This window comes from Centruroides sculpturatus, unplaced genomic scaffold (genome assembly GCF_000671375.1).
Source record: "Centruroides sculpturatus isolate CEXI.00-Female unplaced genomic scaffold, Cexi_2.0 scaffold1749, whole genome shotgun sequence".
Classification (NCBI taxonomy): domain Eukaryota; kingdom Metazoa; phylum Arthropoda; class Arachnida; order Scorpiones; family Buthidae; genus Centruroides; species Centruroides sculpturatus.
In genome coordinates this window covers 16,056-38,658 of record NW_019392626.1, presented here as the reverse complement: position 1 = coordinate 38,658, position 22,603 = coordinate 16,056, and the positions used below count along the sequence as shown (strand labels likewise).

Sequence of the window (22,603 nt, the reverse complement as noted above, 5' to 3'; positions counted from 1 at the left end):
TGTGGATGCATTGCCACAGAAACACCAAGGCTAGGTTGGTTCCTCACATCTGTTGAGGGCATTGCAGTAGCCATGCTTGGGCCGGCGCTGCTTTCGCCACCGGTAACCAAGGGAGACTGGAGCCTATTTTTCGAACGTGAGCCTCTGCCTAACCCACGAACGCGGACCTTGTTAACCCGGGCGACGTCCGAGCCGGTATCATACTTAGATCTAGTTACTACCATGATTATTATCTCCACATAATGTGGGTGTGTGGTCACTCTTAGCTTCATTTCTCCCCATAGACCTTACTGGCATGGGTGTCCCTACCAGGAGCTTGTGCTCCAGTCTGCATTGCCCTATGGTTCAGTAAAATTACTGGGCTCTCCCACCACGACCAGGTGGTGACCACGGGAGAGTGGTTATTATTATTATTATTATTTATCATCCCATCTTGATTATATTATAAGATGCGTGCACATATAAATGTTGAATATGTAACCCTAAAACTGCTCAATATGTCGTCCTTTATTTTGAACAATGAGCTCTAATTGCAATTACTAAGACAGCATTTCACAGATGCATGGATAATCAGCCATTATTTTCCTACAGCATGGAGTCCTCACTTGCCAGATATCACATTGTATGATTTTTGATTATGCGGTTTCCTGAAGGACAACATATACCATAAAAGACCTGCATCTGTGCCAGATCTGAAGGATAGCATTTGGCACCATGTTCTGGATATTCCAGCAGACTCACTGTGTTTAGCTGTGGAAAATATGGTTTTGCAATTAGAGCACATTGTTCAAAATGGAGGACATATTGAGCAGTTTTAGTGCTACATATTCAACATTTATATGTGTGTGCATATTCAATATTTCTGTGTGCTCCAGCACCACCTATTGATGGATTTTTTTACTATTTTTTTATTTAAAAAATGTCAAGCACATCATTTGAATTATCTATAGTCAAAATTTTGTCTTATTTTGAGCAGTAGAACACTCTCCAGAGCACTCTGAAGTGGGAAACTTATTTCTTGCTAATCCATACATAATTCATTTTTTATAGCACTTTACAAGAAAAGTAAGTGAAGTAGAAGAGTCATATAATGAAAAATTGAAGAGTGGTAAAATTCAGCAAGAACAAGAAATTTCAATAGCAAAGAAGAATCTTGAATTGCAGAAAAAAAAAGAAATTGAGGAATTAGAAGTTCAGAAGAATTTGTTTATTGATAAATTAATATCAAATCATGACAAAGAATTCACAGATTTAAAAACATATTATAAAGATATAACAGTAAATAATATTGCATTAATAAACATGATGAAGGTAAGCTTTTTAAATCTTAGAGTTAAAATATTTAAAACTCGTGATTTTTGTTTTCTGTCAGAAGATAACACTTGTCTTGCCAGCAGATGTTGATCTGCCAGGTGCTGTACATAGCAAAATTTGGCATAACAGATCTTTAAGAAATTTATATTATTAGAGAATAAAAATGAAAAGTTACTATGCAGTGAGAAACTTAATCTGAAGTTAAAGTTATGTGTACTGTATTGCATACAAGACCTGTAAGTTGTATGCCCTGCATTCCCACTTTATGATAGATGGCATTACTGTTTGGTCACAGATGTTCTAGCTTTCGGACTACAGTTTTTTGGAAGACTTCTTTGCTGATCTCAGTCTTCCATGGAATGTGGCCTGCTAGGTCTGTGGACCTCACTCTTCTGGATTTTGAAGCCTCTGGGGACATTTCCAGCATTTACTGTAGGAGAAACTGCAATATATGTAAAACTTTAACTTTTCCACTGCACTGTAACTTTTTGGACACCTTGTATAATAGTACAGGTAACCCCCGTATAACACGGTAGTTACGTTCCAAAAAATTGCCATGTTATGCGAATCCGTGTTATACGAAACAAAGAACTAATACGAAAAAGGAGGGTTAGGTTCCAAAAATTAAAAAACACGCTAGTATATTTTCATAATTAAGATAAATATCTTCATTAAAATTTTTTTAAGTGATACATATTAATACAAATTAAACAATATTTTCTTCGTCATCAGTAAAAACACTATTAATTAACCAAGAGCGTTTTCTTTTTGGCAAGTTATCCTTATCCTCTGAGCATTTTTCTGCATTATCTTCAGATCCATGCTTTACCTTTTGCAAAATGTATGTAATTTTAGATTGCTTGCTTCTAGTTAAAAGGTCTTTATAAATTTCCTTATATGGTGCTAAGCACTTATGAAGAATAAAGCAAGTATGGAATAAGGGAAAAACATTCGGCAACATCAGAAGCAGAAGCGTCGCGATCTGGCAACATTGAAACAAGTTTCGAGAAGGACCACGTGTATCGACAGAAGGCGAGAAGAGAAAATTTACATACTTAAGTACTAATAGTTCACGAAAATAATAATTTTCGTGAACTATTATTACTTAAGTATGTAAAAATTTATTACATTTCCTGTTGTATGAGGGTTTTACCCAATTCTCGAACCGTGTCAGAGTGAATCCGTGCTATAGAAGTGCCGTGTTATACGGGGGTTACCTGTATATAGAATACTATTATAATATAACATTTTTTAATTATAAATTTTTTAACAAAGCATCATGTTTGTGAGTTTGTTCAGAAGACATAATTTCCTGCAAATAATTTGTGATCTATATGTGTTTTAAAATAAATTTGAAAGAACGTGCAGTTATGTGTTGCTGCAGTTATCTATTGATTTTAAATTGGAATTACAACTCATAACAGGTTTAGAAAAAATTAACTGAAATCCACTTTCAAGACATAAATTTAAGTAGGAGTGTCTAATGATCAATTAGACATTCCTAAATAATCTATCCATATTTTAATTGATTATTTAGGAATGTCTAATTGATCATTAGACACTCCTACTTAAATTTATCTTGAAAGTGGATTTTAGTTAATTTTTTCTTTTCTATATAATGACTGTCAGAGAACAATTTAGAAACTGATCAATCCTAGCATATTTTAGTCCTTTGCAGTGAATAAGAGTTAAGCAATCATCTTTCAAACCTGTATTGTTGCATATTGTAGAGTCTATGTGCTACTTTCCTAGTAAAATCAACAATGATGCTAGTGGCCCTTTTTTCATTTACTGCTTATTTACTCTGTGTATAGTAAATAAGCAGTAAATGAAAAAGGGTCACTAGCATCATTGTTGATGTGTGTATAGCAGTCATTTCTGTCGAGCCATATTAGCATATTGCCACTCTGAACCTGTTTCAATTCTAGTAGCTCTTCAAACATCAAATATACTACTAATATTATCTACATTAAAATTTTTTTTAAATTAATTTTTCCTAGTTTATTTTAGCATTTATTATTTATAATCCATCCAATGAAACATGATGATAAAATCATTTCAAATGAACCAGGGGCGGACTGGCCATGTGGAAAATGTGGAAAATTCCACATGGGCCGTATACAATTTGGGCCGTTTTTTTCTAAATATGTACATAATGTACCATTTGGTTAAGTTTAATTTTTAAAAAATTCATATATTTTTTTGTTAAGTAAGGTGTATAATATAGGTATATGTGTAGACCTGTATCATTTTATCCGGCCCTACCCGTATCCGAAGTTAAATTAGTTCGGCCGATCTGAGTCAAACACCACTACATTAGCCCAAACATAAAGCATCCTAGGAGAAAAATAATCAAAACTACCTTCTAAACAGAGAAAATTGATCATTTGTTTACATTGCTAGAAACTATTCATCACTCTTATGAATTTTAATGCTAAACTATAGAAATGCGAGTTATTAGTTTTGTACCTAGCCACCAAAGCGATGATTGTAGTCATAACAAATTTAATGGCCACTTATATTATTTCCTTTATTTTAGGTAAGTAAAAAATGTTATTCAATAATAATTTCTCTATATTCCAAACGATTTAATTAAAAATAATCTATTTTGTAGTGTGAGGCCGGGACATCATCCCCTCTCCAATAGGAAACTGGTTGTCGAGCTAAAGCTAATAAATCAGTGATTTATTTTGTAAACAAGAACGAGTGTAAGACGATTTAATTGTCGCATTCCCGGACCAAATTCACACGTCTTCGATCTAGACTAGGGAAAGTGGGAGAGAGAGCAACCGGGGAGAGTTCGACTGTCATCTTACAGTGAGTTCAAAGCACATTAGACCAAAATTTACGGGACCATTTCAAAAATTAAGCAGTATTTTAATACAGTTTAATCCAGTAGCTACTCAACACAATATTATTTCAGAATTGCAACATTTTAAATCGTCATGGAATATTTTAAAAGAAAATGTCAATGAAACTTTTATAAAATTAAACGAAAATGAACATTCTACTGATGATCAAGTAGAAACTAATAAAGATGCGATTTTATCCTCTTACTGCATTGCTTGCAAAAATTGCTCTATTTGTTGTTATAATATATTATTCAGATATAACATGTTAAGTGGCGCTTATTCTATACTTGGTCAAGCATACAAATATCTGCTATCTATGTCTGTAACACAAGTGTCCGGTGAACAAAGCTTTTCTATGTTAAAATTAATTAAAAGCAGGCTAAGATACTTATAAGTATCTCGCAAGTAAATCTAGAAGCCTTCGTGTTAATGTCAGTGGAGAAGGATTTTTTAAACGAAATACATCCTGATGATGTCATTAATATTATCACTCAACAAAGCAAACTTCTAAATAAAAAATTAATATTGTAGATGTAGAATATGAAGTTGTGCTTATTGTAATTTTTGTCAATGTTGTATTTTGAATATATTTAAATAGAAATAGAAAAAAATACATTTTTTTTTATTTGTGGGCTGGGCTGGTAATAAATTTTCCACACAAAAATTTTAGGGCCAGTCCGCCCCTGAAATGAACAGCTAGTCCATCTCATTGACAATTGACATGTAACTTGATAATTATAATGCTAGAAGACCATAAACTTTATTACTATAAAGTGAATTTTGATAACTAAAATAATTATATACTTCAAAACAATATCCCTATCTTGACTTGTAAATTTTTTTTATACTCAAGAGCATTACTTTCCTTTATTTTACTAACAAAATTAAAAAATATGACATAATTACTATTTTAATTTATTTGCTTCATTTTTTAAATAATATATTGTGAAAATTTCTTTTTATTAAATTTTTTTTTATATTAATTAAAGTAACATTTTGTATATTTTTAATTCTTCTGCTATCCTTAAGGTTAAATTTTTAGGAGCCAACCATGGGCATCTGCAGAGATTTTTCCAGGGGAAGCAAAGCTTGGAGACAAATAATTGCATCAATAAATTTTATTTAATTATTTAAATTTTTTAGGGTTTTTTTAGGACAGATAAAGCATCTCATGGTTGAGGGTATAAAGTTACATATCTCAATCACTTTTACAATTATAATTTGGAGAATTTTTTACTTGATTCCAGGCAAATTTTCTGTTTGTTCTTCTCTGCAGTCATTCACGGAGCCAACAAAACCAAAGACACTTTACCATATTTTATTTTTATCACTTTATCTAATCCATACTTTTCTAAAGCTATATTAATTTTAATTTTAGCTATATCATTCTTGTTTTTAGCCATGTATCTAGATTTCTGTAAGTGCTATCCATGTAAAATCTTAGTTCATTCCAATTGGAAGACTGGTGGGAATTTATATACCCTGAGTGCTTAAAGGGAGACAAGTTTTCTTTTTCATTCTCCAGCAATTGGTATACAGTATACTCTCTATACATAGATGTTACAATTCCTCACAGATGTTTCTTTATTATTTTGTGCACCTCTAGATCTATGACATAAGATATTTTTTTCTTTAATTTAAATTTATTACAGAGAATATTGTAACCAATCACAATTTTTAACAAAATGGATTTAGATATTTGCTATCAATCTGAATAAAACAAATACAATGGAATCTTGTATTTATTTTATTTCTTTTCATTACAATAAAATTAATAAAAATTATTTGTTTGGTCTTAATATAATGTCTGTTAATATTGATATTTAATTTAATTTTTATTTTTTAAATTTCTGTTTAAAATACAAATATAATTATAAAATGTCTTATTTTCTTTAGAAACAATTAGAGATTACAACCAACAATCATAAGAGAATAGAATCACAACTAAATGAAAAAATAAAAGAAAATCAAAATCTTTCTGAAACATTAAAACATATTCAAGAAGAATTAAAAACAGCACAAATTAAAGTAAATCATTATGATCAAATTAATTCAGATCTTGAGGTAAATATTTATTATATATGTTTTTCTATTGTTAAAATACTGTTTTTATAAAATTTTACAGCCACATTTAAAATTAATCATAGATAAAAATTTGAAACAACTTTAAATCTTACAACTACTAGAATAACTTACTAAACTTTTGTTGGCATTATTAGTTATTATACAATATGATCTTTAATTAATGATATAGCAAAATAATTGTATTTCAAATGTAAAAGTTTAGATATTGAATGTTTATATCATGAGATGATATCTATAAGAATGGTTAATTAACAATTTAGAATGGCTTTTATTCAGCAATATATAATTGATACTATAAAATTTTTCCATACAACATGTTAATGAAAAATATTTATCTAAATATAAAAACACCAGCCAAGCACTATTTAGTTAGGCATTATTGATTACATTTGAATCTTTCATGAAAATGTCAAAAAAACAAAATCAACTGTTCAAAGTAAGATGGTAGAAAATTTCTTATCCTACAATCTACAGTATATAAAAAGTTAAAAGAAACTTTAAATCATAATGTCTTTTATTATTACAATATATTCAAAGATGATGAGATAAAAAATAAATAATTCCATGAAATTGTATTTAAATGATTTGAAGGCAATGAAACATTTAGTGACACTTTTATTTTTAATGATGATTATAATGATGATGATATTTTATTTCATTGGTAAACTGAACAAGTGAATTTTTTTAGATATTTGTATATTTGATTTTTTGTTCCTTAAAATATTAGTTGTCCCTCAGTTTTGATTTAACTGGCCATATACCATGGTTGGGAATAGTCTCCTTTTATAAAATATTTTTTCAATCATCATTTAGCCATTTTTCATAATTAGTTTTAGTCTGTTCTTTTCAGATTTTAGGTCACTTTTTCGTTTCTTTTGTTAGTAAACTGGAGTATTGAGTCTTGCATTTGACAAAACTTGCTCCACAATTCACCACAGCCCTTGCTCTGGGATCCAGAAATAAATCCAGATGAGTCAAAACACCACAGGAATTTTTAGAGGATGGTCTATCCCAGATATGTTAGGCCTCCATCACATGACCACCCCATAGTGAATCTGAACTTGATTAAAAAGACCCTCTTATTGCTCACATGGCAGAAAGAGTCAAAAAGATACAACATACACATTTTGTGAAGAAAAAGAAAATTTTGAAAGACTCATCATACACAGAATGTCTAAGTTTATTGAAACAATAAAACTTACCTGTCATTTATCCTGTACTGATTGCTTTTATTTTATCAAAGCAAATTTTATTGAAAATGAATTTAAAAATTAAATGGAATGGATGAAACTTATGAAACTCAAGCTGTAAATACACATCAAGGTTTTGTTTAATGCTTACAAAAACATAGTCCACATCATTGTGGATGACTTGTAGACATTGAGTTTGCTACATGTGATGCTTATGCATTATTGCAGTAGTTTTTTTTATCTATTAACACAGAGCATGATGCTGTCACCCAAGATCATGCTGCACAGCAGTTGTAATCATAAATTAAAACTTAAAATTTTATCACTTGAAAGTATTGGAATGGGGTGGTCAGAGAGGTCACACCAAGGTCAATAGAAGGGGTCTTTCAAGAAATTCCCAATTTCCTAATGGACCAGTATATACCTGCATCTATATCACAATAGAAGTTATCCATGATTCAGTGAAAGTCAAGATGCATTGTTCTGTATAAAAGGCAAGAATGATGATCTCTTCTTTTCAGATTTTACTGTCATTTACATTATAAACATGTTAGAATAATGATTGTTTCACAGTTACATATGTGAGGCTCTGGACAGGTCCGAACACTCACTAAAATTTGCGTTAAAATAATTGTTTTAGAGAAAATAATATATTAGTTAGAAATAGATTTTTATGATATGAAAACGCGACGCTAACTTTTAAACAATAGAAGAATGTAAGTCCGTCGACCATTTCCGGTTGGAGATCGAATTAAACTTCGATTTTGACCTCTCCCGCGCCCCCGAAAGGTTTCGAATTGTCATCAGGTGACGACGGGAGACCAATCGGAAAGGGGAATCTGAGAGAAAACAGATAAAACCCCGGAAATTCGAGGACGCGACGGCTTCTTCTCCCGAAAGTTCCAAGTGACGGATCTGTTGTTGTGTGTGTGTCTCGCACCCATCTTCGTCTCCATCTCCCGACTTCGGATCAACAACTTTCCCTCAACGGAAGTCGACCACGTCGTCCCGGAGTCGTTGAGACATGATGGAATGGTTCATTCTCGAACAAGGGACACTCCTTCAAAATGGGACTATCGTGGAACCACAGGAGAGGAAGACCCAGCGACCGCAGCCGCCGCAGAACTTCCAAGATCGCGGAAGCCTTGTAAGCTTCTTTCGTGTTTAATAAACGGTTGTGTTGTTTGTAAACAAGGCATCTATCTCTGACTCAACTGCTTCCACATGTCGTTGATTGTTACCGCTCGGCAATCCAGATGGCAAGGGAGACGATGACGATACATATCACATATTATCGTTCGTCGAAAGTTTTATTTCTCTTCCCTCGGCCCCCCACATATATACAGTAGAAATGTCAGTATAATTATAACATTTCCTGTTTTAATACAATATAGTATCAAAATATTGAGTTATAATGTATGACTACATGTTACTCTACATCAGTGTTTTCCAACCTGTGTGCTGCAACACACAAGTGTGTTGTGAGAGTGCCTCAGGTATGTTGCGGAAATATTTATTCAAAATTCTAAAAAATATTTAGTTTATTTTTTAAAATTTTATTTATCTTTCATCTTTTTACTGCCAGCCAACAAAGGGAGAAGGAGATATTCATTAAAGTGTCAATTGTTGCAAAATTGTGGCATCAGCATACTCGCCTCACAAAAGTTGCATGTATCTGTGCATATGCTGGCATACAAACTCTGGAGCTTCTGTAAATGTTGTAATTTACCAGTTATTTACCAATACTAGCTATTTACACATTGATTCAAATAGTGGTTTTTTTTTTTAAATAAATTAACAACATATCACATTAAATAAATCATAAAGAAATGAACAGCATTAATAATAATCCAAAATTATATAAGTTTGTATACTTGAATGAATTTTCACTTACATTCATGAAATTATTTTGAAATTGCATCATTTGAATAAAAACTCTTGTTTCAACTATTTGCATTTTAGGAATTTATAAAATTAAATACTACTACTGTTTTCATAGCATTAAGTAAGTACATCATAAAAATGTAAATAAAAAGAATATTATAAAATTATACAAAGAATCTTTTATACAAATACAGTATTGGTATTTTTACTTTTATTCAAGTAAATATATCAATTGAGATATTGAAACAAATATTTTACTGACTAAATGTTCTGAAATTTTTAAGATCTAAAAAAACATTCCATTTACATGCTTTGTTGTAGCTTTTCTGACAACAGGATGCATTGTAGTTTCTTCATTTCTTTGTTTATCAAAATAATAATCTACTTCCATCACATCATAAGTTTGTATACAAATATTGTGCAGAATGTATGCACCAATAATTGTTTTTACAATCAAGTCCATTTGACACATCTGAACTATCCAACAAGATGTGCAAATGCACACTCAATTTCATTTCTACATTTTGATAATTTATTAATGTGAAATATTTGCACGCTGTTGAGATTTCCATTATCTCAATAAGGCAATAGCAAATGTTAAGGTAATGGATAGGTACTATTACCCAAAATATGGCCACAACTGAAAAATCCATTGCTGGTTTTTACTTTGATGCAATGTTGATTATCATAAAACACATGCATCATGCACTGATTCAGCATCACTTATGTAGCAATCTAAAAATACTATTTTCTCATTACAAACTGCTTATAGGATGACAGAGTAATACTTATTTCTATTGAAATAAGCTGCTGCTTCTTCAGTTGATGTCATGTCTTAATAGCCATATGCTTTCCATCAATAGACCCTATAATTCCAGGGAAACCATATTGGGTATAAAAAATAATAGCATTGTTTTTGCAGCATCCTGCTGTGATGGCCAAGAGTTTATTTTTTCATTTTCCTTTAACACTAAGAGAGAATTAACCATATTATTTAAAATATTCTAAGCAGAGCATCTATACATATTAAAACAATTGCCAATATCCTTAGAGAAAAGAAAAAAAATGTTTTGTATTTAATATCAATTATTTGTTGACTTTAAACTAAGTTTAGTTAACCATAAAAGAGCAACGTCACATCTGTTCACTGGGTAAAACAATTGCATTAAATATGTATTATATATATGTATAATCTGCTATTCTCTTATATACTACATATGATTTCATATATTACTTTGAATAAACCAACCTGAATAATTCTTGATTTGCCAATGTCCACAGGCAGCATAAAAGCTGCTTTTGAGGAGATACAAAAAAATTACTGCTACTGGAAGATGACTTGTGTCTAAAATTGGGCTTATTTTTTTAAGGAGACTTTCAAAAGATTCTCTTGTAAATTTAAGATGCTGTTTAAAATCGGTTGGATTATAAAAAGATACAGTCTCATCAATAAAGGTTTCTATCTTTTTTATGGATCTTGCTTTTCTTTTTTCGTTCATTTTTTCCACAATTATATCCATAATAAGATCATTCTCATCTGATTCGAAATCAAGTAATTCTATCTGTAATGTAACATTTAAAATAACAGCTTTGACAATATTATTTGCAGGAAACTGCTGTATTTCTTGTTAGATTTTGCATTTACTTTCAAACTGGATGTGTAAGCACAAATACACATGCTAATGACATCACTTCTGGTGTTAAGAAGTAGCACCATTAGCTCAGAAGTAAACACACCCTTAGTAAGTTTAACTTCTGTATTATCACAGTTTGCAATTTCAACCATAATTTATTTAAAATTTTTCAAAATCAACCATAATTTATTTTAAATTTTAAACAATTTTATTTTAAAAACTATGGTGTGTTACAGCAATATTTATAACTTCAAAGTGTGTCACTAATCCAAACTGGTTGGGAAACACTGCTCTACATCTTTAGATAGCCTGATGAATTTTATTATTAATTTCAATAAGTTTCATTTTTATAGCTGACTATTTTGAAAATGTATTCATTCCTTATCATATCATTGATAAAACTTTTTTATATTTTTTTTTTTTATTAAAATGTGCATTTTCTTGTAATTTTTAAAATATTTCTTTCAGAAAAAACGACATAAAATAAAAAAACTAGAAAAAGAAATAAGTGAGATAATGGTACAGAATGAAATTTATCAGCAGAAATGTAATCAGGTAATATTTTTTTATACTAATTAATAATTTTTCAAATACAGCTGTACTCCAGTATTCAAATTCTCACTACAACAAGATGATATTCTTTAGTACTAACTGCAACATTTGAATCAAAGAATTTTGTATTGCAAATTTCTTTGAAGTGCATTTGTGAAAAACTTGAAAGTTACACTAGAAAAAGTGGAAAGTAGGGAGTAACTTTTGTTCCCTACTTCCCACTTTTAGTACTTTGTGTCCATTTTTATTTATTTCATTGGCATTGTGTTTGTTCTATCATACTTGTGCAGTTTAATGTTTTTTTTTTTAATCACAAAATTTCAGTACAATCTTATAAGTTTATTTTTAGCATGCTTCACTATAGTGGCGAAGTGCTTATGTTGGGACTTTTGTGTGTGTGTCGACGTTGTATATTCGAGATAACAATTGACAGCAAATGTATTTATTAGTGTTACCAAGAGATCATTTGAAAATCAAGTAAATACATGCAAAAAGATCAATTATGACAAAGAACAGTTTGAAAATTAATTTTCATTTTATAGAGCAAGCCTGACCAACCCAAATTGTTTCGCGGGTCACTTTGTTCACGTGTAGCATTACAGTGGGCCACAATTTAGGCAAACATGCTTTTAAAAAAGTAAAACAAATACAAAATGAATAAGATTTTATTGTTATACCAAGAGTTTGTACTCACACTTGCACATTATAACAATGACACATGCAAATTTTCATTTATTTAATTGTTTTGGTATACACATAATGGGAAACAAAAGTTTTAATAGATATATAATATCGCTTAGCAAGCCACACAATTTAACATGACAGGCCATGGGTTGGCCAGGCCTGTTATAGAGTATAATATACAAAATTTTTGCATGCAAATATTTACCAAGTAGATTCAATTGAACTTTGTCATGCTTCCATTCAATCCATTTATTATGCATGTACACACACATGCGCAATGAGACAGTTCATTTTTGTTACCTAAGTTATGTTCTGTTCAATCCATTCATTGCACATGTCCATGCACTTGCACAAAAGGGAACTGAACGTTTTCCCTTGCAGTCACTGTAAGCTATAATAAAAACTACCCAGTTCCTCTGGAATCTATAAACCACATCCCTTACTGTATATTCAGTGAAAAATTCTTCTGAACAACTATTTGATTTGAAGAATTTATAAAATTTATTTTAAACAAAATTAATATTTGATTTGCTTTTGTGGAGCATGCTATTAGATTGGGTTGACCAACCTTGTTAACTATTTACTTTAGTAAGTTTACTACTTTGTTTATTTTCATTATATTTCTATTTATATACAATACAGTAATACAAAACATATGATATCATAAAAAATTGTTTTTGCTATCTGCTACATATTAAAGGAAATGCAATTTATATACAATTCTTAATAGGGAATACTATACAAAATTATTTGTTGTAGGACTGGCACATTCCAGACTTTAGGAGTCATCCTCTAAAGATCCACAAGGTATAGGACTTGAGTGCCTTCTTCCAAGAAAATGCAGTATTTTCAAAGAATATGGAAGAAAAACATGCATCCAATTTTATTCTTCTTCAATAGCTTTTTATTTCCCATCCCCTCAGTTTTCCCCAGATTGAGTACCCATCAAACCAAGAGCCTTGAGTTCTGGATGCTTTGCATCATGAATCTTTGTTGACAAGTAATTTCTCTTTTCTTACCTTGATCCAAACTTTTCTGTTTGCTCACAATCATCAATAGCAATTTATCATCAGCCAATTTATCAATTTCAACCTCTCATATAATCTTGACCTGTATGACAAAAAGCAAATGTGGTAAAAATTCTGATGACTTGCAAACAAGACCCACCTAAAACATCTCTAATAAAATGCTGCATGTGTGTTGTATAAGTGATTTATATATGTTCTGTTTCAATAGAATCATTTTGCATTTTGATGTAATTGTTATGACCAGCACCACAACATAAACCAAGCTTGAAAGAAACATGCTAAACTGAGGCAATGTTTGTGAAATTTCCAACAAGTTTAGTGGAATTTTATTTCATTCTAAAATGTAGGAGGAATTACAGAATTTTAGATGAGTTGAAAGAAAAATACTGTAATGATTAACTCAGTTGACAACATTACTTCTTAACATAGTTTTTTAAAGAATTCTCTGTTTAGAAATAGAATTATCCAAAAAAAGAAAATTTCCTTACAGTTAGCAACATTGACAAGACCAGTGGTTCCCAAACTTCTTTGATTTTCGGCTTCCTTGCTAAATCCAGATTTTCCCAAGGCATCCTATGTCAAAATCTAGCAAGTACAATTTGCAAAATAGCCAATATTTTTTTAAATTAAAGAAGTAGGATGTTAAGTAAAAAAATAAATAAAACACATATTTAAGATAATAAAAAAATGTGATTAAACAAATTCAATTAATTATAATTAGTGAGATGGATGAGCCTGTTGATTATTGCACATTTTCTCAAATATAGGGATCAAACTGGACACAGCCACCCTCATTTCCTTCTCCACATTGATTTTTTTTGCAATGCTTAGTTTTTATCTTAGCTACAAACTTAGGTTTGCACAAATAAGAAGTTGCGAATAGAATTGATTTTCTGATCTTTACCACTCAGAAGGGATATTCATCTTTTACTGATATCCAAAATTCAGTTAATTCTATGCTGCTAAATTTTGTTTTCAACATATTGTCGCAAGACAACTCAGTAAGATTCTCTTCTTTTGCAGCAGTAAATTCAAATGGAGCACTGACATCTTGAATCCATGCAAATTTATCGATATTATCATTTTGAAAATATTTCTGAAACAGGTGATAAGATGTGATAAATGTTCTTCAAACTAGATTTCATACCTCGAGAGAAATCAACTCCATTTGAGGTCAAAAACTGTTGCAACAAGAGGAATCATTCTTTTCCTCCATCTTCATTTATTTTAATTTTCCATAGTTTTTTAATTTTTTTTTATAAAAACTGACATTTTCTCAATCCACTTTAAAAGTTGCATGTTGTTTCCCTGAAGGTAGAGATTCAGAGCATTCAGTTTTTCCAAAATATCACATAAGTATGCTAGTTTTACCAAAAAAATCTTCATTCACAAAGTTTTTGGCATACTTGTGGTTTTTCTTTAAGAAAAATATAAATTTCCTGTTGCAGTTCAAATGCACAAGACAAAACATTGCTCTCTCATGGTAATGCTTTGTACTTTCTCGAAGTGCTGTAGTACAATCTTTGTTGTACGTGTGCTCGGATCCCATATCCTTACATAATTTTTTGAAAAATCTTGCCTTTAATGGCCAAGTTTTTATAAAGTTTACTACATTAACTACATATTATAAGGCCTGGTTCAATGTAGGACTCAGATATTTTGATTTGAGTGCTTTCCTGTGAATGATGCAATGGGTCCACAGTACATCAGGATCCTTGCTTAGAAAAAGTGCTTGCAATCCTCTCCTCCATAACACCCAAACATAGAACAAGCATAATAACTACAGATACCAATGCATTTGTCCACTCCAAATTATTTTCAAATATAAAAATATCAAGGATCTCAAACAAGTCGTGAGCCTTAGCACCAGCAGTGATACTTTTACAAAAGAGAAAGTCTTCTACAATGTTGTTATTATCTATAAACTGTACATAGCAAATCAAGTGAGCATCATTTCTATTATCTGTGTCCTCATCCAGCTGCAACCCAAATTTCTTCCCTTTTATTTTTTCAATTAAATGAACATTGGAGGTCCTTCATTATTTGCTGTATTCTGGTGCAACTGATGGTGTTGTTGGACAAAGGCACTTTTGAAAGCTGCTTCTCAGCCATCTCACCAATCAGAATGTTCAACGTATCTACAGATAATGGGAAACAAAAGTTTTAATAGATATATAATATCGCTTAGCAAGCCACACAATTTAACATGACAGGCCATGGGTTGGCCAGGCCTGTTATAGAGTATAATATACAAAATTNTGAGTGCTTTCCTGTGAATGATGCAATGGGTCCACAGTACATCAGTATCCTTGCTTAGAAAAAGTGCTTGCAATCCTCTCCTCCATAACACCCAAACATAGAACAAGCATAATAACTACAGATACCAATGCATTTGTCCACTCCAAATTATTTTCAAATATAAAAATATCAAGGATCTCAAACAAGTCGTGAGCCTTAGCACCAGCAGTGATACTTTTACAAAAGAGAAAGTCTTCTACAATGTTGTTATTATCTATAAACTGTACATAGCAAATCAAGTGAGCATCATTTCTATTATCTGTGTCCTCATCCAGCTGCAACCCAAATTTCTTCCCTTTTATTTTTTCAATTAAATGAACATTGGAGGTCCTTCATTATTTGCTGTATTCTGGTGCAACTGATGGTGTTGTTGGACAAAGGCACTTTTGAAAGCTGCTTCTCAGCCATCTCACCAATCAGAATGTTCAACGTATCTACAGCAGCCAGTAGAATGATATTTTCTGCTATTGTATGAGGCTTTTTACATTTTGCGATTCTATATGCCATCTTTATTACTGAGTTAATGATTTGCACCAGGTCTGCTAAATGTCGCATCTTATCACATTGAATTGAAAGTGGAAGTGAAAGTATGAAAATTTTATAATATTTCATGGAGCCCCTGTGAGGAAGCCGCAATGCATACTTTGGAAATTGCTGGACTAGACCATTAGTTTTTCCAACTCTAATTTAGTGAAAAAGATCCCAATTTGGCAGAAAACTGAAGCTCATCTGGAAACTTAAGAAAATGACTTGGTAGGTAACACTGCATTAAAGCTGGGTGCAAACATATGCAGTGGGACAAGATTGGAAGAAAGCATATGTTATTTGATAAACATGTGTGTGAAAGCTATTATATTATTTTTAAAATATGCTAGGTTACAATATATATGTAAATTTCTTTTATAATAGTGGTCTAGTGATTTAACATGTTCTTTCCTATAATCTGTATTGATCAGAGACCAAGATGCTTAATTAACTCTTTTTTGCTTTTATTCAGCAATGCATTTCAGATTGATAGAAATTGTTTCTTTAGACTTATAATACATTAATTCAACAATTTCTAGAGCAAAGAAACTGTTGAATTAATGTATTATAAGTATCTTGATCTCTGATCAATACAGATTATGGTATAGGACATGTTAAATCACTAGTCTATAATTATAAGAAAAATTTACATAAGTTAAGTCTGTTTCCTTAGTTAACAAATTTAGTTATTTCTTTAAGGAAAAATATATATGTTTGGCAGGGAATATGAGAAATATATATTATTAGTGAAAGGTATTATGTAGTGTTACATTATACTGTACTGTATACTGTTATGTACATCAGATATATCTGATGATGATATCAATGATACAAAAAAATTTTTTTTTCAATTTTACGAACTCTGTGACAGCTTTTCTTTTCTGCTAGACTTATTACACCATCAATTAGATACAGGACAATCTTTAGAAAAATCACATTTTTATTTCCTAGAGTTATGCATTTTGGACTTCGAGTCCCTTTTCAACTCTTTGTGATGGAAATGGTGACGATTGATAATATATGGATATACATGAATATAGGAATATATTTTAAAAAAAAATTTTTTTTAAATAAATTCCTATAGATCACAACATTAATATGAAAGTAAAAATTGTTTAAAGATGTTATTTATATACCAGCAGATGAGTCCAGCATTGCCTGGGCAAAAAACAACAACAAAGATTAAGTTTATTAGATTGCAGTAGAGTGTCAATTATCTGAATCAATTGGGGACTGGGGTTGTTTGAAAAATCGATTTTTCGGATAACAGATTATGTACGAAAAAATACATTATTAATATAGTATATTATTATATCCCAATAATAGTATATTAATATATCCCATGTTTAAATTTTTCTCTGGTTGCGTGTTGCTTCACGTTGAATTTTCATGAATGTTAAGCCTAACAAAAATTTTTATAATAATAATAATGGCTATTGTATCATTAAAAATTATTTCTTTATTTTGTACAAACAAAATAAATATATTGAAAAATTTAAAAACAAAAAAATTATACTTTGGAAGTTAATCTAGTATCAAAAACATTCGATTCAGCACGACACAGTCCAACTGGAACGCTTTCGGTTAACCGACATTCGGATAATTGATGCTCTACTGTATTTCATATTTTTAATTCTTCTATTCTAGTAGTCCAGGACGTCCCCTAGTGGGTGTTCTAGCAACAGTGGTGCCATTCCATGGAATAGATAATAAATTCCTATTACAAATAAAAATAATAATATACTGAATTTCTCATGGCGTACCCTACTAAAACACAGCCAAAAATGCATAAAACCACATGAAATAATAATATACTGAATTTATTGTTAATTTAAATAATAGCTAGGGTCACCCTAGTGGCCATAAGTTTTCAAGCTTTATATAGTAGATATCTTGTTACATGGACAAATAAAAAATTCTCCTAACCCTCTGTTTTAAGGTAATTAGAAGCAGTGTAATAAGTTGAAACGTAGCTTGATTTTTAATAATTTTTATTTGACATTTTTTAACAACAAGTATTTTGAAGTTTTTTGCATTTTTAAGTTAATTTTATCATCATTAATAATTTTTAGAATAAATAAATTTTATTCTGAATTTAGCAGAATAATTATATCAATTCTTCAAATACTACTTGTATGACATTATTAACAAATTATTACTTTTATATTAGCAAAATATTATTGTAGTTTTCTTTTTTTAATAATTATTACTACTATATTAATACAGTTTTCAAAAATATTACAGCTTCAAAAGGAAAGAAAAAAAATGTATTCAAATTTTTTGTTATTTATACAAGAATTACAACAGAAAATGAACTTAAAGCATTTAATGTTAGAAAAGAAAGTTTTAACTCTTAAACAAGTATTGGAAAATAAATCTGAACAAATAATTGACTTAGCATCAAATTTTAAGATTGGTCCAGATATAACACCTATGTTACCTAAAAAAATTGAGGTAAGTATTTTTCACTAATGTTTCACTAATGTTTAAAAATGCAAATTAATAAAGTTTATAGAAATAGTGTACAAAACATTATTTTAAAATTTCCAAAATATCATTCTTAATCATAATTTATAATTTAAATCATTTTGCCATTGACATTCAGAAAAAATTAATTATAAAAATTGATAATATTAATATAAAGATCCTCTTGGATAATATATGTTCATTAAACTTTTTGTGTTTAAATTACTGTTCTCTTGTGATAGTATATTGTTACTGGTAAAATAATTGACAGTCCACTCGAAAGCACAAAAACTAATTTATTGTTGAAGGAAACTAGTTGAATAATAGTGGTTTACATTAAAAAGAACAAATTTGAACTTGAGAATAAAAATGGATTTCTAGAACTTTTTAAGGAGTGAACAGAATATTTTCATAAACATTCCTCTATTCAAATAACTTTTTAAATGAAAAGTTCAGCTGACAAAAATTTGCTTAGTGACAATATTATATAAAACCTTACCATCTAATAGGCACCAAGACAATCTTTATATTAGACACAAAAGGAATTTTCCAGGCCTGCTGTACAGCAGCCAGGTGGTGAGTGATGAGGTCTAATATTTCTGAGAATTTGACTAAGTTTGCTGCTATGAAGTGAAGGATCTGATTTCAAACAGAATGCTTTTGCCTTTTTTGTATTTGGCTTGCTATATAGTTTGTTAGATATTAATGGATTATGGCATGTTATGAATAAATTTGACTTCATTTTTACTTTTCTAGCTGTTATATGTAACAGGAAAAGTATGACAATCAGTAAAACAACAACCCTCGAAGATTTTTACATTTCTGGACTTGAAATGTCAAGAAATGCAAAAAAAATTTGGGGCAATTTCTATATGTATGGATATTAGTGTGTGTGGGGGGACACAATTTTGTTCATCCTCTTTAAAGCTTAACTCCTGTGCTTTTTCTTGGAAAAAATCTGAAATTTTTCAGGGAGGTTTATTTATTAGGGTGATTGATGCTATTAAATTTTGGTGAGTAAAGGTTGAGAGGTGGGAGATAAAGGGAGTCATTCATGTGTATCTCCAGTAGAGCTGGACTTAATCACAATTTTACTCTTTATTAGCATTTAATATTTTTTATAAAACCATTCCTACCCTCAAAATTAAGCTTTTTGTCATTTTATAATAATGACTAGTTAAAAAGTTTTTTTTATTTAAAATATAATAATAGATGGAGCCATCAAAATTTAAATGTTGCTGGGAAAGTTGAGCATCTCGTTGCTGGTTTATTTATTAATTTATATTCATATAATTTTGATCTATTTATCATATTTTTTAATTCAATTTGTTTTTCAGTTTAAAATTATAACAATATGCTTGATATATATTTTAATTATGTCTGTTCTAATTTAATACTAAAGGATGCCCCAATAAGTGGTACCAAATTTGAATTGTACATGATTTGTGCTGTAGTATTTTTAGCTGGTAATATTTTATTTGGCATAAGGCATGTTGAGACTTGGGGGAAAAAACAGAATGGTACATAGTTGCAAAATGCATAATTGTTGAAATGTTTTATGAAAATCAGCAATCTTTAATAACAATGCAAAGAAAGTGGCATGCTGTTTATGGTAAGAATCACAAGCCCAGTACCAAAATAATTCAAAGGTATTAATAATTGTGAAATTTAGAGAAACTGGTGTTGTGGAAGATAAACAGATGCCTCTGCACCCATTTAATCAAAGTTTGGCACAATTTGTGGATTGCAAGAGTCATTGGACTGTACTTTTTTGAAAATGTGCTGGAAATGCTATAACCATCAGTGATCTGCTTAAACATAACACCCAAGCTGTTGTTGCAGAAATAGAGCCTCAATTATGCAAAAATGTCACATAAAACTTTATTCAAAGAATGCATATCTGCTGTTGAAATCAGGGTGGCCATTTAACCAATGTCATATTTCATATGTATTACCTTACTTTCAATAAAAGATATTTGAAAAAGAAACTGAATTCTTAAAAATATTTTAAGATGATATTTAAAATCATACCAGTTGAGGCAGAGGCATTTTTAATACCTTGGCTCTCAATTTATTTCTTATTTGTATTTTCATTTATTATATAATGATGATTAAGAGAAAGTAATATTTTGTCTTACAAAATTAACTTTGGTTTCAGTTGTCTTATCAATTAACTAATTCCATTTTTCTTTCATTCTTTTTAAATCCTCTCTCTCTCTCTCTCTCTCTCTGTTTTTCAAGTAAAAATATATGTATTTATTATATATTATATATTTGTCAACATGGACATTAATCATTAACAGGACAATTATACTGGGGTTAGGCATTTACACAAGAATGAGGAAATGTTTTTAGAGAAAACAGACTTTTTAAGCTACATGTAAACATATGATTATCATCTGTGTTTCAGGCCATCATGCCCCTCATCAGCAGGATTACAAAGATTACAATATTTAACTATAAAATAATAAATAGATAATTAATAAAATTAAATAAATAAAAATGATTTACCAACAATATATTTATAAACTTATGATATACAGGCCCCAATTACCGACAATAATTTGTTTTTATATTTAATTTTACTTTGCTTCATATTTCTATTTAAAATTAAAAATTAAAATTGTATCATTAGAACTAAAAAGCATTTTAAAATTACCAATTCTGTTAAAAAAGGTTTACCTTTACAATGTTCGTTCTATCAATTTACACAATACTGGCGCGTGTCCACATTAATGTTCACATTGACAAATATATAATAAATTGAATAAGGACAGTAAGGCAATAATAATTAAAAATGTATATAGTTCTGAATGTAATAAAATTTATTGTTAACATCATTAAATACTTTATTTAACTTCTATCAATTGATTAATTATCCAAATGTCTTAAATAAAAAATTTAATGAGACTGCAATTATTTTTTTGTAATTTTCAAGAGTTGAATTTTGTGGGATTTTAAAAAAATATAAGAGATATTAATATAAAAATTTTTTTTGGAAATGATTTATACCAAAATTCTCTCATTAGTAGTAATTTCTGAATAAAGATGATAAAATTTAGAGAGAACTTGTTAATTTGATTAATTTGAATATTGATGATGAATTTTTTTTTGTTACAGAAAAATTCCTTTCTGTTTTTCTATACAAAATTGCTTTGTATATTCTTACTTCTATTGTATAATGTTTTTCTCCCACTGTTTTTTGTTAAAAATTCATTTTTTATATTGTTTTATTATATCATTCTGTCAACATATGAAATCTAATATTAGGAAAATGTCTAAATTATTTGTTTGAAAATTTTATTAAATAATTAAAATACACTACTCTACACAGATATCAAAAACAAACAATATTTGTTTATTTAAAGAGTATTTTCAGCTCTGAGCCATTTTCAGTTAAAAATCAAACAAAATCAAATGTTAATTTTTAACTGCTATTCAACATTCAAATGCAGAAGTTTAAAATTACTTTAAAAAGAATATATGGAATGAAAAAATAGATTTTATTACACATTAATTTTTTTTAAATGTTTAATATAATTAAAAAAATGTATGTAATGGGACTTAAATGATATTAATTTAGGCCTGTTCATAATGTAATCCTTATAGCGCTACATAATGTAATCCTTCAACCTGTGGGTCGCGAAGCCTTACATGGGGGTTGCGGGTAGAAGTAAAAGACAAGTGTTTGTAGGTCTTACACTACATTAAAAAACTACAATTTCAGCGACAATTACGGCTCACCCCAGAAAATGATAGCGGAAAAAGTGTTGAGCTGATTTGCAAAAGGAAATAAAAAGTAGAAAAGTATAAGCTGAAATTCAGATACTAAAAAAAAAAAAGAAAAAAGGTCAACAGTTCCCTGTGCGTAATGTTATAATTAAAGGAAGTTTCATACTTTATGTGTGTTAAATTATTGTCGATTCTTCTGAAATTTCTATTTTAATCAACAATAATTTGTCTCAACTGAAAGAAAATTAAATACATAGTTTTTAAAATTACTGATATAGTTTAAATATGGCCCTAGGGGGTCGCCAGAATTTTTTAACTTGTAAAGGGGTCGCGTATTCAAGAAGGTTGAAAAACACTGA

General features: G+C 29.8%; 1 protein-coding gene across 3 annotated transcripts in view; it reads left to right on the top strand.

Moving 5' to 3' along the window:
• Positions 1 to 22,603, top strand: part of LOC111617767 (growth arrest-specific protein 8-like) — a 71,985-nt gene that overhangs the window by 38,718 nt on the left and 10,664 nt on the right. For all 3 annotated transcript variants that reach the window (XM_023359056.1, XM_023359054.1, XM_023359055.1), the window contains exons 5-8: positions 1,051 to 1,311; positions 6,063 to 6,230; positions 11,428 to 11,514; positions 18,291 to 18,500. In XM_023359056.1, the coding sequence (XP_023214824.1) occupies positions 1,051 to 1,311; positions 6,063 to 6,230; positions 11,428 to 11,514; positions 18,291 to 18,500 (726 nt within the window). The remainder of the gene's footprint in view (positions 1 to 1,050; positions 1,312 to 6,062; positions 6,231 to 11,427; positions 11,515 to 18,290; positions 18,501 to 22,603) is intronic.